At 41.3% G+C, this 16,288-nt stretch overlaps 1 protein-coding gene across 1 annotated transcript in view; it reads right to left on the minus strand.

Moving 5' to 3' along the window:
* Positions 1 to 6,771: 6,771 nt before the first annotated feature.
* The window catches only part of Spata17 (spermatogenesis associated 17), a 161,233-nt gene continuing 151,716 nt past the window's right edge, over positions 6,772 to 16,288 (minus strand). The window contains exons 10-11 of the mRNA XM_021158392.2: positions 10,476 to 10,558; positions 6,772 to 7,070 (exon numbers count right to left, since the gene is read on the minus strand). Coding sequence (XP_021014051.1) covers positions 10,478 to 10,558 — 81 coding nt within the window. The 3' untranslated portion in view covers positions 6,772 to 7,070; positions 10,476 to 10,477. The remainder of the gene's footprint in view (positions 7,071 to 10,475; positions 10,559 to 16,288) is intronic.

Raw genomic sequence — 16,288 nt, forward strand, 5'->3', positions numbered from 1 at the left:
AAAAAAAAAAAAAAAAAAAAAAAAAAAAAAAAGAAAACAAAACAAAACATGAATCTGAAAAGAAACAGAATTTGGGATTCTAGTGTGTGAATTTTGGTATGTCTGAACAAGGAGTCCTTGCCAAAATGAAACATACCAGACTCACTTGGGCTCTAGATTTTAAGCCAGTTGGTTGCTCTGGAAGGTTAGGCATGTGATCAGTTATTGTCCACCAGCAATCAGCATCTTTGCCGCAGAGTGGATGAGGTGATCAACGCCATGTGTCCAGAAGAAAAAGGCCTCTAGATTCTGCTGTGGACTCGGGACGTCTTTAATTCTCCCTGCAGTGTCTTCAGGCTGGCGTGTGCGACATGCGGCAGATGGACGGTGAGGATCATCATGAACAGCACACACATATATCTTGTGAGCTGATTTTTTTATTTGCCAAGCAAGGAGAGCAGAGAGATTGATTTGGAATCACAGTAATGAAGGTAGGAGGTACCAGTTAGCCTGCAGCTCGTCTTCCGACATGTTTTCGCCAGTTTCCTCTCTTTCATGCTGACCCACTCTCTTCATCTCTACACAGTTTTCCTGAAGGGGAGAATGAATATTCTTAAACAAACAAACAAACAAACACAGTAGCTGAAATGCTGGAATACAGAGCTTCTGTGGGTGATGTCTAGAGAGATGTTTCAAATGTCTTAAGTATATTTTAATGTTTGCCATGTGCCCATAGGCACACAAACATGTATATACATATGCACAATTACACATTTAACAATAACTGTGATCTTCATATGGTAATGTGATTTCAGGTTTTCTCTTGTTCCCTTCCTTGTACTTTGTCTCATGACAATAACATGATTTGCTACAAGGAAGACAGAAGAGTAAGCAAGCGTCACTCTTCCTTCACATTACAAGAAACATCTCCGCTCCTAACATACAGCAAGAGAAATGGCTGTCATCACATCCACCAGAGCCGAAGAATGCACCATTCCTCAAGGGAACAGCGAACAGCTTGTGCTTGGTGGCACTGTTGCATGCTGAGGACATAGGGAGGACCTCTGAGGACTGCTCTCAATGATGTGAAACCAACAGGCAGAGCTGAAACCTCAGGTTAGAGCTAGGTCTCAAATCTGCGATTTTTGTCTTAATTTAATTCTTGAATATGGGAATAATTCACATTGTTTTGGAAACATTAATCAAAATAACTGTGAATTCATTATGACACAGATATTTAATTATTAAATATTTGTGTTTATTTCCAAATATTTAAATTTACAATGTGAATATTTAAAAGATGGGTATGTATACATATATGCACTTGAAAGCATTAGTTTTTGTGAATGTATGTGCATATATCTTAGCCTGTGAGGGTACATGCATACCACGTGGTATGTGTGTGGTGGTCAGAGGACAACCTCAGGTAACATTCCTCAACTTAAAGTTTGCTGAAAACAGTCTCTCTCTCTCTCTCTCTCTCTCTCTCTCTCTCTCTCTCTCTCTCTCTCCCTGTTTACCACTGTGCTGTGTACCTCAGTCTAGCTGGCCTGTGAGCCTCAGGCTTTCTCCTGTTTCTTCAGAATGCTGTGCCTGCAGAATCATGCTTTGCATCTACCTTTTGCATAGTTTCTGGGGACCTGAACTCAGGATGTCAGGTCGAGCCATCTTCCAGCCCTGCCCTGATTTCCTGACTGAGATAGTGTACTGATACGGAGCTCTGACTGGCCTCCAGTTCTTTAGGAGCTTAGGCTGGCTTTGAGCTTGCAGGGCTCCTTTTGCTCAGCCTCCCGAATGTAGGGACTACAGACAGAGGCTACTGTGCCCAGAGTTGAATGTGTTTTAAGTGGTTAAAAATAAATAAAGGTGGACAAAGGTGTAGCATGAATTCCCTAATTATGAGGCTGTTATTCACTGCCCAATTTATAGCTCAGATTTGCTTTTTTTTCTGCCAAGTCTTGTGGTTTTTTTTAATGTTTTATTTTTCCAGTAAGAATTTCCAAAAACATAAGATCATGGATTTTGAAATAGGAAAAGTTATTATTTATAATTTTTGTAAAATTTGAGTCACAAGAGCTAATGTGAACACAGTTATCAGAGATTTTTCACTTCATGGGGGAGTCCTTACCATTTAGTGTGTATGTAAAACTGAAGGTCTCGATCTGGTATAAAAGTTTCATGCAAAAAGAGAGGTGTGAACCAAACTTCCCTTTTTAGTCAGTTTGAAATTACGAATGCTATGCCTCAGAAAACAACGCTACAGGGCTACCAACCATCACTGACTCCACAGAAACCTCTGCAATTCATATCAACCGTCCAGTAAATGAGGAATACAATCTCAGAAGGTGAGTGCTGCAGCGTTTTGAGATACAATGTCTCCCATAAGCTCCCGTGTGAATCCTTGGCCCCCCGATGCTGGCACCATTCTGTGACGTTCTGGAAACTTTGGGAAGTGGGGCTTGCCTGGAAGAAGCAGGCCACTGCGGCCATGTCCGTAGGAGCAGTGTGTCATCATGCCCAGCTCCAGAGCCTCAGTGTCCTGTTTCCTATCTGCCATGTGCTCAAGAAAGTTCTCCACCACACATCCCACTTCTATGGGATTCTGTTCAACCAAGGGACCAAGACACCATGGACTAAACCTTCTGAAAGTGTGAGCCAAAACAAAGGCCCCTTTAGTCTATTGCATCAGGTGCTCGTTATGCTGACTGGAAGTCTAACGCAAGGCCATGAGTCCTCCAAAGTCTATGAAGGAGGAGGAAGTTGGAGATGGCCATGGGCTGACAGGTCTGATTGTCCAACTGCTAAGTGCTCACCACCATTTTGGTGCTAAAGAAAAGGTGAGTTAGGTCAAGAAAGCAGTTAGTGAGGAAGAGTAAGGTGATGCCATCAGGAAAACATGGCTGTGGGAATCTACAGGTGCTTGCCTTTGCTTAAAGAGGCCACTGTTTATGTCACCACATCTCCCTGTTTGCTTTTCTCAGCCCTAGACAGTGCTCCAGCAAGCTAAGCGATATTAACTATTATTTATTGAGAGCATGTTGCATCAGAAGAGCCATGCTAAGTGACTTCGACCCTTTAGTAGTCTTGAAAGAACGATTAATTCAAATTTTAGGTGAAGAAATTAAGGCTAGGCAAACGTAAGAAACATTTCTATGATAGGAGGCATAGTGTCACTGGCATTTGAAGTAGTCCATCATGTGGACGAGAGTATGAGCTTAGAGAAGAAATCAGCTCTGCTGGACCTCTGTGTGAAGGTTACACCTGCTATCTGTGCTGGAGTGCTGTTTGGATTTTGTTGCCAATTCTCCTCCCTCAAGAGGGGTTCTCCGACAAGGAGTAGATCGTGTACTCGGGTGATTTCAGGTGAAATCTTACTTGGTCAAATACAGGCTAGAGCTGTGATTTGGGCAGTAGAAAGAAAAGGTTGGGCTGGAAGTTTTGAGAGGGAGGGATGGAGGAAGAAGAGGAAGATAGGACAGAGGGAGAGGAAGATGGAGGAAGAAGAGGTGGAAGATGGAGCAGGTACACCTAGCCTGGAGTTGCCTCGAGTAGCTAGGAAATTCATAGCTGGGCAACAGAGTAGTCTAGTGGTGTATCTGCCCAATCTAGGCATGCATCTTGTAAATATATTACAAAATGTGGATTCTTCGCAAGGGCATATTGGGGTTGGAGATTTACTGATATATACCTGGCTGGCATAAATGTAAGTCTCTAGTGTTCTCCTTTCATGGGGCTAGAGGGAGCTGAGTAGGACCACAGTGGTTGTTAGCATTCTGCAGACTGGCACCCAGGGCTAGACGTCTGCTCGGAGACTGCCAGCAACTAGCCGGAGAAAGTGTGGATTATTTTTAAAATTACACGTGACAGCTATCTTTGTCAGTGTCTGATAGGGAATTCCATGTATTATTAGTGTCTCTTCGAAAGCTGACAGTATTATTTGGGCCCTTTTTTGTGCACATAACCAGAGGAGGATGGTGCAGACCACCACCTTTAGAGAGCATGTGCACTAGGTGTGTCATGTTTGCTTTACCTCTTGCAATATTGCTTCCTTTCAGGAAAGTATGCAATTCATGAACGATACATCGACAGTTGAGAAGGACAGAGCATTATACACACACTAGGAAGACCCAGTGCTCCGTGACAGTGACTGCAAGGGTAACTCAAGTTGCCAGAGAGAAGCTATGTATTTTTAGCTCGAAATTCTTGAAATAATTATCTGTATATTTTGTATCTAGTGGCTTTGACTCCACATTCATGAGATTATCATGCATTGGTGAACCTGGTTTAAGTGGTGATTATTTTCTGTTGTATTCTATATTTCATTTAATGACTCCACCTCTTCCATATCTGTGAATTCAGTATCTAGCTCCCTAGGTGGCCTCACTTTGTAGCTTCCTCTCTGTCAATGTCTGCCTGAATTTTAGTTCCCCACTTCTGCAGTGTTGAAGAAACCAGAAATGTGTTCAGGGGCACAGCCACGTGCAGGGAAGGCTGTACTCTCTGATGGCTTGGCCTTATCGATGTCCTCCTAGCATCATCAAGCATGTGGACTTGCGTTTTGGTTCTTTACTGGTTGACAACTCTTCTAACAAAACTCTGCTCTTGTGATGGGAGCAGAGGAGAATACCTGACGCTGTGCTTGGGCCTTCACGTTTCTTACCTGTTGTCTCTTGAGGCTTCTGGCCAAGGGCCATCTACACATGTGCAAATGGATTTTCGTTTGCCTCCTTCCTTCCCTTCTGTAGTGCATGTAGGGATGGTTACTGATCTTAGTGAGAAGCAACTGGAGAAGGCTGGAGCTGGGCTTCCATTTTGGGTTCCATTGCTTTTATCTCTACTCCAAGTCTGTAAAGTGTGGTCTACCTACTCGATAAGAGGAAATATTTTAAGCAGAATTTATTCCATTTACTCATGGAAGTATTTTGCTTTTTTGCTTAGGATGTGTTTATGCTTCCACAATGACAAACATACAAATGGAATACTTTAGGCATAAATATTTCAAAAATATCTGTGCATTTTCAGGCTATTAGTATGAGTGTGTGAAAACCTAATGATTTATTACAATAAATTTACAAATGATGCTTTAGTTTATAGTTTTAAATATGAGTAAAGGAACATTCTTCAGGGGAAGCATCCTCTCAGAGGCAAAGGGGAGGGGGGCTGGGAAGAGGAGCAGGCAACATGTGGAATGTAAATACATAAAATAGTTTGATAAAATCAGTTCATTCATCTAATGCTGCATGTTTATAGTGTTTGTTGTATGTGTGTGGTACATACATGTGAGTGAGCATGGCCCTGTGCAAGCATGCAGGGGCCTGAGAAGGATCTTGGGTATCTTCCTTCTTTCTTCTCTACCTTATTCCCTTGAGATGGGATCTCTAACTAAACATGAAGCTCAGCCAGGTTGGCAGAATAAACCTGATTCTACCCAAACACTGTGTTTATATGAATACGCAATCATGTTCTGCTTTTCATCTGAGTGCAACATCACACTACCTCAAGTAGAAAATTTCACTGTGAGGGTGAATTTCGGAATGGGATCAAGGGACAGGAGAACACCAGTTGTTTATTTTTAACATAACTATGCCAGGAAAACTCACGCCTTTAGGAAAAAGTAGAAAACTTACCTGGCTTTTAGCAAATCACAATTCAGAGTCACCAGAATAGCCGCAGCCACAATCCAGGCGATCTTGTTACTGCTCCATTCTCAGCAGCCTGCAAATGCATTTCTCATTTCCAAACCTACCTGCTTGGCTCACATACCCACTACTCTGTGTCTATTGTATTTCAAGTTCCAGGACGTTGATACACAGCGATTTCTCCTGAAATGAAACATTACATTCTGCAGGGAGCTGTTAAGAGTCAGAAATTAAAAAACTCATAAGTTTCAGGAAGTCCCTGAAACTGACCAGATGCACTATGCCCCTCCCTCTTATAAAAGTAGTAGTAAGGACTGCTAAGAGACACTCTCAGACAAGCTGAGGTAGGTGCCTGAAAGAAGCTCAGGCCAATAGGAGCTGTCTAGAGAAGACACTCTTTAACTTGTAAAGCTGCCTGCAGGTTGTGCAGCGGGCTCTAGGTTTCCAGATTTCATGAACTCTTGCCCTTAATGAAATGGGCTTTTGGTGATGCAGTTGTCTTTCTTTGAGCCATTTCTACTGCTATAAGTAACCTCAATAAAACACATTGGTTCAAGTTGAATTGCGGTGGTAGCCTTACTTTGATCTCTTGTTGGTTCTCTGCTTTGGATAAAAGAGGTTTGTTTATGTCTATCAAGGAATAGTCTAATACAACAGACACGGAGGTATTATTTCCCGATAATGTGTCATCATTTCTCTTGTGGAAGAACGTTTATACTAACAACTTCCCTACCATTCACGCTTAAAATCATGTTAGCTGTTAATAATTGTTGTCCAGTAACACAGGGACTGGGATCAAGGCTTCTCATTACTGAGTAGAGTGACAGGGGTCAGAATATTGTCACTTCAATAGAACCTTCACTAGAACCATTCATGGCACTTTGGGTGAAAAAGGCTATAGTTGTTAACAGATGTTCTCAAAGGCATTTGTCCCCAAATAGATGAGAAAATCTGAAATACCTCCACCACCACCCCATGGCTATATATCACAAACTCACATTTACCTCTCTCACACAAACACTGCACATGACACATACACCTCCCCGCCCCCACAACACACATAAGCTGTAAAATGAATGTTACAATTTATTGTATCCCAGTGAGTCTGGCTCACTGGTAAATCTGAATAGTTCTTATAAAAGCCTCTTTTGTGTTTTCATTTCAAACTATAAAGGTTTATAATGAACCAGAAATGGTTTTAACTTTTTTTCTGACAGATGAGAAAGTGAGTACAAGAGAATGAGTCGGGATTGGGAGGGGGAGAGGAGGAGGGAGGGGAGGACAGGGAAAGAGATGGAGCTCGCTCGCTCGTAGGAGTGCACCAAGGTCAAAGGACTGAGGTCAAGATTGTTCCTCTGCCGTGGAGGTAGAGTCTGGAACTCTGGGCAGTGGCATCTTCCATTTCATGCTCACTTCATTTTATCCTCATTTCCACATTTCGTCTTCTGTTCTCTAAAACCAAGCAGCACAGTGGGAGGGAGGAGGCAATGTGTTAAAACACATTTTCATACTCTCAATACAAAGTGTTGTCTTAGTCTAGGAAGCAAGGGCCCTGCCACGGATCCCTGACATTTGTGTGCATTCTCCTTGCTCTCGGATGCCTCTGACTACACATCCAGATTGGCAATCTTGAAGACAGGTGTCTAAGTTACTGAAAGCAGAGGACGTCCCACCCATGAGCAAGTGGGTGAGTGTCAAACAGAATCTTCAGTATGAGGCCAGTTTAAGAGAAGTGTCTTCGTTTTTTTCTTTGCCCGATCACTGTGAGTAGCCTTAAGGTTACAAATGTGTATAATGCCAGTGTAAAGAGCCAGGTTTCATAGTTTTTCTTAGTAGCTTAAAACTTTAATCCCCAGCAGGTTAAAGTGTATCTTAACTGTTTGTTTACCATTCTCAACTTATACAGCTCATTTTCCTTACCCAGTGGCTAGAATACTGTTTCCTCTCTACAAAGACAATGGAAGTTTCCATTTTTCCAACCCATGTGTCAAGTATACTTACTTTTTATTTTCAAGTTTTGAGTCATTCATATGCTGGATTCCCACAGAATGGAGGAAAATGAACACTGCTTTTCATGTCTAAACAATGATTTAATTAAAACTCATCTCATCTGGTTTCCAAATAGAAACACATTTTAGCAGAAAGACATTCTGGACCAAAGCCCATTCCAAAGAAGAGTGGGAATATTCATCAGAACATAATGCAGGAAAACTCCCACAATGCTACATGAACTCTGATAGGGCCCCACGCAATATAGACAACCATGTCGGCTTCTTGTGGCAATGTCTTTCTATCCTGCTTACTAGAGACTTCCTGTCTGGTGGCATGAATGGGGCTGCAAGGAAAGCCCAACAGTGACAAGGCCCAGGATATTCTGATTTAGGTCAAATTGATTTGGGAATCTATCAAAAAATGACCAGTTACAAAGGCAAATGAAAGAAATGAATAGCACTGCTAATACACAAAATATGTAAAACATGAGATGAGTCAGCAGACATATCTTTAAAGTCGGACATACACATGTCATACAGGATACACACATGTCTTTTTGTATGTTTGCCATACACGTGTGCCTTTGCATGTCTCTGCTCTTTAATTAGACCAATGTGTTATTGGTTATAAGACCTTGTTATTCTTGCTCTTATCATTCACTATAAATAATCTAGCAAGTACTTTATCTTCACAGAAAAGTAATCACTGTGCCTTATATTATCATGGTGAAGAAGAATTTTAATGTTCACATGTTTGTAATCACAGAGGAGAACTATTAAGCTTTATTGGAGAATTTGGTTTAACATTGACTTTGATCAAATGAAAATTTAAAAATAAGTTGAGATATAAAGCAGAATCTGCTAAAAATAAGGTTAATAAAAATCTAACCAGTCAGAGATTATTACCATTACCATTTCTGCAATATATTAATGTATATATATATATATATACATATTTTACATATACTGGGTATATAGAAATATGCATCAACAGATATGCAGCTATATATGTACATATGTACATAATACATTGCTATGCAATCAAATTGAACAGTGGTTTTAAACAAAGCCTTCTTAAGAATACAAGGTAGGCATTTTGTCAGATCAGTGGGTAAAACATTGTATTTGCTTTCACTGATATATATTAATCAGCATTTGGGTTGGTTCCAATATTGTTGTGCAGTACTTTCCCCTGAATTAAGGTATTTCATCCTGGAGGGAAATTTCTTAAGACTCAGGAAGTCCTTACAGTGGCCCCTTAAGAGTCAAGGGGTAAACAACTCACAAGTCTCACAAAGACTCTGAAACCAACCAGATTCATAAAGCCCTCCTCCCCACGGTCATAAAAGCAGTAAGAACTGCTGAAGAGGGCAGACTCTGTCCTCTGAGCTGCTCTGTCCACTCTAAGTCATGCAGTGATCCAGGGTTGTAACTTCCATGAGCTGTCATCCATGTTGGAATGGGCTTCCAGGGATGCAGCTGTTTTCGAGGTGTCCACATCCCTGTAGGTAAATCCCTAATGGTGCTCCTCTAAGTAATCTAGTAAATTCACTTAGTTACCAAGGTGAACCTTGATGGTTCAGTGACTTTTTTCTATCATCAGCTCTTTATCTGGCAAGAATAGATGACTGATCATGTGTCCCAGAAACATCGTCACACAAGAGATACTTCTTTATAAAACCATTATAAACAGAATTAATACAACTTTCCATTAAAAGTTGCATATACATACATACATACATATATATATATATATATATATATATATATATATATGACACAAATATGAAATTTTTCTATTAACTAGGAGTATTTTCCATTTCCTCTCAGATATTCTTTTGGAACAGGTAAGTGGTTAGTACTGGTATCTGTCTTTAATACATTAACACCCAAATCAAAGCCTCCGGAGATCCCTGTGAAGCCGAGGAAACACAGCACACTCAACGTCAGGAGGCTTTAGGTACACCATGCTCTTCCCAGCAGGCTGGCCACTGAGTGTCCATCACCTTTGGCCTGGAGGACACTGGACACTTCTAACACATGTGATTTCTTATTTGTGAACTTTCCCTTCAAATGTCTTTTATCGCATACCTGATGAAGCTGTGCAAAAAAAAAGAAGCACACACACACACACACACACACACCACAATACTGTCTATGATCTTAGTTCAACTGCATTTTTAAATCTAAAATACATTAGCAATAAAAATAAAATTATTGAAACCTTATTTGACTCTTGAATTTTAGTAGTTATCTTTTTTCTTTTTCTTGGTTTGTTTGTTTATTTGTTTCAAGACAGGGTTTCTCTGTGTAGCCCTGGCTGTCCTGGAACTCACTTTGTAGACCAGGCTGGCCTTGAACTCGGAAATCTTTCTGCCTCTGCCTCCCAAGTGCTGGGATTAAAAGGTGTGCACTACCACCGCCTGGCAGTTATCTTTTTTCTTGTCTATCCTGCAAACTTTGGTAATTGTCAGAGACCCTAGACTCTTCCCATCACTCTAAATTAAGTAAAGAATCTTTAACTATACTATTTAAAAAGTCCTGAGGAAGATTTTAGCTTTTGGGATAGCACTGATATAGTTTCAGGCACTATGTAAATCTTTTCTGTGTCGTTTAATTAAAAGATAAAGAACACCTCAGACATTTGTTAGTTCTGTTAATGCATTTCAGTCCATTTTAGAGAAGATATTTGAAAAATAAAACCAATTGTTGAAACCATCAGATTAGAATTAAAGACATTTATAGAATTTTACCTCACATGAATATTGTTACAGCATTTTAAAAGTACCTAACAGTTAAGTCAGTCTCATTTGATTGGTAATTTATTTATTATATATTTGGACGTACTCAGAAAAACAATGCATACCTTTATACAATTTCTCCAGCTTTCGAATACAACTTTCCATACTTTGAGAAGAGTTCAAATGATGGCAGAACAGTCTGAAAATCCTAGGGGAAAGAGCTCAGGTTACCACAGAGACCCCACTGGTTTCTACTGGTATCGCTATAGGTATCATTTGGATTAACTTGAACTCTAAGGTAGGTTTTAACAACCACTCTTTATGTTTCCACACCCCCCCCAACACACACATATTTTGGACATTTTATCAGTCTAAAGCTTTTATTAAATTTGCATTCATTTTGTTTGCTTGCCTTTTTGTTGTTTGTTTCTGTTTTTTTGGTTTTTGTTTAGTTGTTGTTGTGAGACAAGGTCTCATTTTGACCCCAGGCAGGCCTGGACATCATTATGTGGGCCAGGCTGGCCCCACACATGCGTCAGTCTTCCTGTATCTGTCTCCCGAGCACCGGGATCTTGGGCAGCAGCAGCACACCTTGCAAGCACACAGGTTTGATGTCCATGGATAGCACAAGAGAGCAGCTCTGGGCCGCGCCAACATGAGATTGAATCACATACTTTCAAGGAGCCTTTGCCTTTGCCTTGGTTTTAGGGCATTCTGTACTGAGTTTTTGGTAAAGTAAACATTTGTTAACATAGTCACACAAAGAGGAGCACGATGTGTCCAAGTGCCTTTACTGGAGGGCGAGCCAGGCTCCTCACACCTGACCTGCTCTCGGAGGTCCTTGCAGAAGGAGGTTTTGCAAGTAGCCAGATTTGAAGCACTTGATTAAGAAATGGGTGTTTCCACAGCCAAGGGTTAACGAGGCAGCTCCTATACCAACTCTGACTACTGTGAATAAATGGAAGAGGTTTGGGGTTTTTCTTAAGAGTCTATTAGTGAAGGAGATTTTGTCTGAAACCTCCTGGCTGAGCGAAGCCAGGAGAAAAGCATCATCCTCGGCCCGGGCCTTCACAAGTCCACACTTTACAAGATTCTCAAAAGAGCCCGTGGTGTGTCTGGGTCTCTGTTGCCATTCATCTGACTCTCTGCTCTGGAACAGTAGACTCCTAACCCTAAATATCTGTTTTGATAACTAACCTCAGGTCCCAGGAAAATGCCTGCACTTGTCTGGGTTTGTCCGCCCAGGTGGTCGTGGTGGGCCCTACTTCTAAGTGCAGAGACAATGTGTGCCACAGAGACTCAGAGAGGAAACTAGTGAGTTAGTCTGAATGAAACGCTTCCCTGTAAACCGCACGTGGATGTGTGTGTCTAATGACGTCTACTTTTCCTGTGCGGCTCAGCAGTGTTCCTTCTCTTCCAGACACTGAGCAGAGGTAATGCAAACCCATCTCACTGTTTGAAGTATCTCAGGCATGTTTACTAACAGCTAGTATCTCAAACAGCTCTTCACCTTGAATCTATAATGTTCTGTAGTCTGTATCACGTGGTAACTTGACAGACACCATATCCATTTGTGTGAGTGTGTATAGGAAAATCTTACTTAACTTTCAGAACAAGTAGACCTGACCCACATGAAAGGCTCAAGAGGAATGAAATGTGATACACACCTGAAATTCAGTTCTAGATACAGGGAAAATGAAATCGTTAGTTTTTCTTATTTTTAATCTATTAGATAACAGTCTTTGTTATGAATTTATAGTAACAGTGATATGATTGGTGTGTACAGCAAATGATGTTGATATGCTATGGAAGGGTTTGGAGAGGACGAAGGGAATCTGTTGAAGTCTTATAACCACAGGTGAGGCAGTGGTAGTTGGAAGGTGATTCATTTGCTGTAAATCTATACTCACACTCTAGAGTGACCATGAGAACATTTTTAGGGACTGCAGCTGCGTTTGCGAGTGAGGAGACATGGAATATTATAAAACACTCAATTAATAGCAGATGTGTCAGAGAAAGATGAAAACCAACTCAGACTAAATAAAGAGCAAGCATAGCAAAGAAAAAGTAGTTATCATGGTGGTCGATAGTGACCCAGATGCATTAATAATCATTTTATACAGGCATGCTCTAAATGCCCCATAAAGGACAATGGAATGCTGAATAATATATTGCCTATAAACAAACCTAACTGATTTAAATAAAAGGCACGAATGGTGAAAACTAGGTGGACAGAGAATGGCCCTGTGTATTCCCATTAGCCAAGGAAGAGAAGAAAATGCTATACTAATTTTGGATAAAACAGATTTCAGAATAAGGAAAGTGATCAGGGATAATGGGAGTTGACTGTAGAATGCTAAAGGGGTCAAGTCTCCAAGAAGACCTGTCAGTCAGTAATGTCTATGTGCTTGGAGTCAGAGGGTCAGCGTACATGAGGGGAAGACTGATAGAGCTGGCAGGAAGTGGATGGACTCACTATTGTACTTGGCAAATTCCACACCTCTTTATCAGTGACTGACAGATCCAGCAGGTAGAAAATCAACAAGGGTGTAATTGAACTGAACAGCACTGTCAATCAACTGGATGTAATTGACATCTATAGACTTTTTTATCCACCAGCAGCAGGGTGTACACTTTTCTCAGATTCATACAGAAATACCACCAAGATAAACTATGTACTGGACCATAAAACACTTTAACAAATTTAAAAGAAACCACACAAGTGCCATTTCATAAAACAGCAGATTTACCCTGGGCATCAATGACAGATACATGGAAACCTCCAAATATTTGAACATTAGATAGTGCACCCCTGAAAAGAACACAAGTCAAAGAAACCTCAGGAGGAGACAAACCTAAGTGAGAGGAAAAAACACTTACGCAGATGGCGGAAGCACCAAGGGCTGCAGCAGCAACAGGAGACACATGGACAGAGAGGAAGACAAGGCCTTGCCCAGTGACCAGAACATCTGCTTCAGGAAAGTAAGAAAAGAAGAACATAGCCACGCAGAAGAAAATGATCTGGGTAGAAATCATGAAATCAAATCTAGAAAACTGACTGGGGAGATGACTCCGTGGGTAAAGTGCCTGCTGCTCAAGCACAGAGGCCAGATTGGACCCCAGTACACACTAATCTCTGTACTCTAGAGATGGGGATCCCCTGGGTGGATACCAGCCTCCTCAGTGACAAATCCTGTGACAAGAACAGGAGGCAGGAACATGCCAGGCATGTCTGGTGTGGGGACTTTAAAGCTGAGGGTTTCTGCTTCCTCCACTGCACTCGGAGTGCTCTTGGCTTTGCCCCAATACCATTTGCCTCAGTGAACAAAGTGAAAAGTAATGAGGACGATGGCCTGTGTCAGCTTTAGGCCTTCACAAGCAAGTACACATGTGTGTATATGCACCTGCACACACGTATACACACATGTAAACAAACATATGCATGTGCGCACACAAATAAATATACATGCATGCATGAAATAGGGAAACACAAACATCAAAAACATCATTCACTTTCTTGACAACATCAATAAAACCAGGAAACTGTTAACCAAGCTGAGTAAGAAAAGAAAGCGAATGCCAGAAGGACAGACAGACCTCAGGCTCTAAGAGGACATACTGGGATACAACAAGGAAGTTTACAGTTGGAAACTGGATAGAAACAGCCAAGACTCTGAGAGACACTGCTGAAACTCTATGAGGAAGAGCAGATGATCAGAACAGCCTGTATCTTTTAAAAATGGAAACAAAGCATCTTTGATCACAACTCCCCGTGAAGCGATTTTAAACAAGTCCTCTGACATACATAAACACAGGCAATGACGTGTACAGACAAGGTTAAGGATGATTACAGTCACAAGTTCTGGGCTTTCCTTCCTTCAGTCCTGTTATGCTCTTGTGTTCTTAATTTCTGACTTCTGTGGGTTATAGAGTTCCCCCTCCCCATGCACCGCGCTAGCATCTGGGCCTGTGTGCCCAGAGTACTGCGTTCTGTCCAGGCACCAGTACCAGGACTTAGTCCTGCCTAGGGCCAGACAATAGACATAAGTCTACAGTTATGTGGATGAGCAGGGATTGGTCCACTCTGTACAATACAAGAGAAATCTTTCAGAAAGCCATCACCACCTTTGCATCTGTCATCTTCTGATTTTCAGGCCCTCACAGCCTTAGCTAGTAACGAACCACAGCTTTTGTCTAAGGAAACCTCTGGTCCTGATTCCAAGTTCCAGACAAGTTGCTCCTGACACAATAACACAGTCACCCTACCATGAGAAGCCATTTACTCATGAGTTCAAGAAGCCACTTGCATTGATGCTCTTACGGGGTCAGGTTAAACAGGGGCTGGGGGTTGCTTTTCTGAAAACATCCTCATCAAGAAAAACCCTAGAGGTAGTGGATCCTACATCCTGCCGTAGCTGCTGCTTGCCAGAGCAGACAGCTTTTGCTATTAGGCTGCCCAGCCAAATACAAATCATCCACTGCCACAATGAGCTCCTTGGGACCGCAGGAGTGTTTGGAAGTGAATGGCTCTTTCAGCTGGAAAGTAGCCCAGGTTCATTTCAAACCCAAGTCAAAATGACACAGAGTGAATTTCCTGGGCCACTCACCCCAAGGTGTAGGAACACTAGGTCGGCAGCTGTTATGTTTAGCTAGGTATTTAAGGCTTTCCAGTAGACAGTTACAGTTGAGCATGTAACCAAGCCGAGCCCCTCAGTGAAACAATGCTTTTGTACCATGGACAGAGCCTCGAGACACAAGGGGTGGGGCAAGGGAGCAAGGAGGAAAATCACAGGTCAGGCACATACCTATCAGCTGAAATGATTTTAATACAGTCAGCTTTAAAATATTGCAGAGACTTTTCTCTTAGAACTAAAAAACAAAAACAAAACAAAACAAAAAACCCCAAAAACCAAAAACCAAAAAAAACAAAACAAAAAACCCAAGGTAGATGGTGAAAACAATATTAAATGCTGTCTCCTGAATGAGACCCCAAATGCCAGCTAGTCCTCTGGATCTTCTCTGCTTTTCAAGTGGGAGTTCATGGGGTGCTTTCAAAGAGTCCCTGATATTTTTCATGAAAATTCAATCTAAATAAACCTTCTAAGAGTGTTCTGAGATACTTTCAGTTAACTTTAAAAACCACTCATTTTGGAAACCAATGTAAATAAACCTCACCTTCTTGAGTTCTTTATATATAGTGGATATTAGTCGTCTATCTGATTTAGGATAGGTAAAGATCCTTTCCCAATCTGTTGGTGGCCTTTTTGTCTTATTGATGGTGTCTTTTGCTTTGGAGTTTCATGAGGTGGACTCCATAAAATCAAATAACCCCATTAAAAAATGGGGCTCAGAGCTAAACAAAGAATTCTCAACAGAGGAATCCTGAATGGCTGAAAAGCACCTAAAAAAAGTTCAACATCCTTAATCATAAGGGAAATGCAAATCAAAATAACCCTGAGATTCCACCTCTCACCAGTCAGAATGGCTAAGATCAAAAACTCAGGGGACAGCAGATGCTGGTGAGGATGTGGAGAAAGAGGAACACTTCTCCATTGCTGGTGGGATTGCAAGCTGGTACAACCATTCTGGAAATCAGTTTGGTGGTTCCTCAGAAAATAGGACATACTTCTACTGGAAGATCCAGCAATACCACTCCTGGGCATATATCCAGAAGATGTTCCAACTTGTAATAAGGACACATGCTCCACTACGTTCATAGAAGCCTTATGTATAATGTCAAGAAGCTGGAAAGAACCCAGATGTCCCTCAACAGAGGAATGGATACAGAAAATGTGGTACATTTACACAATGGAGTACTACTCAGATATTAAAAAGAATGAATTTATGAAATTTCTAGGCAAATGGTTGGACCTGGAGGGCATTATCCTGAGTGAGGTAACCTAATCACAAAAGAACTCAAATGATATGTACTCACTGA

Source organism: Mus caroli, chromosome 1 (assembly GCF_900094665.2).
Source record: "Mus caroli chromosome 1, CAROLI_EIJ_v1.1, whole genome shotgun sequence".
NCBI classification, from domain to species: Eukaryota; Metazoa; Chordata; class Mammalia; order Rodentia; family Muridae; genus Mus; species Mus caroli.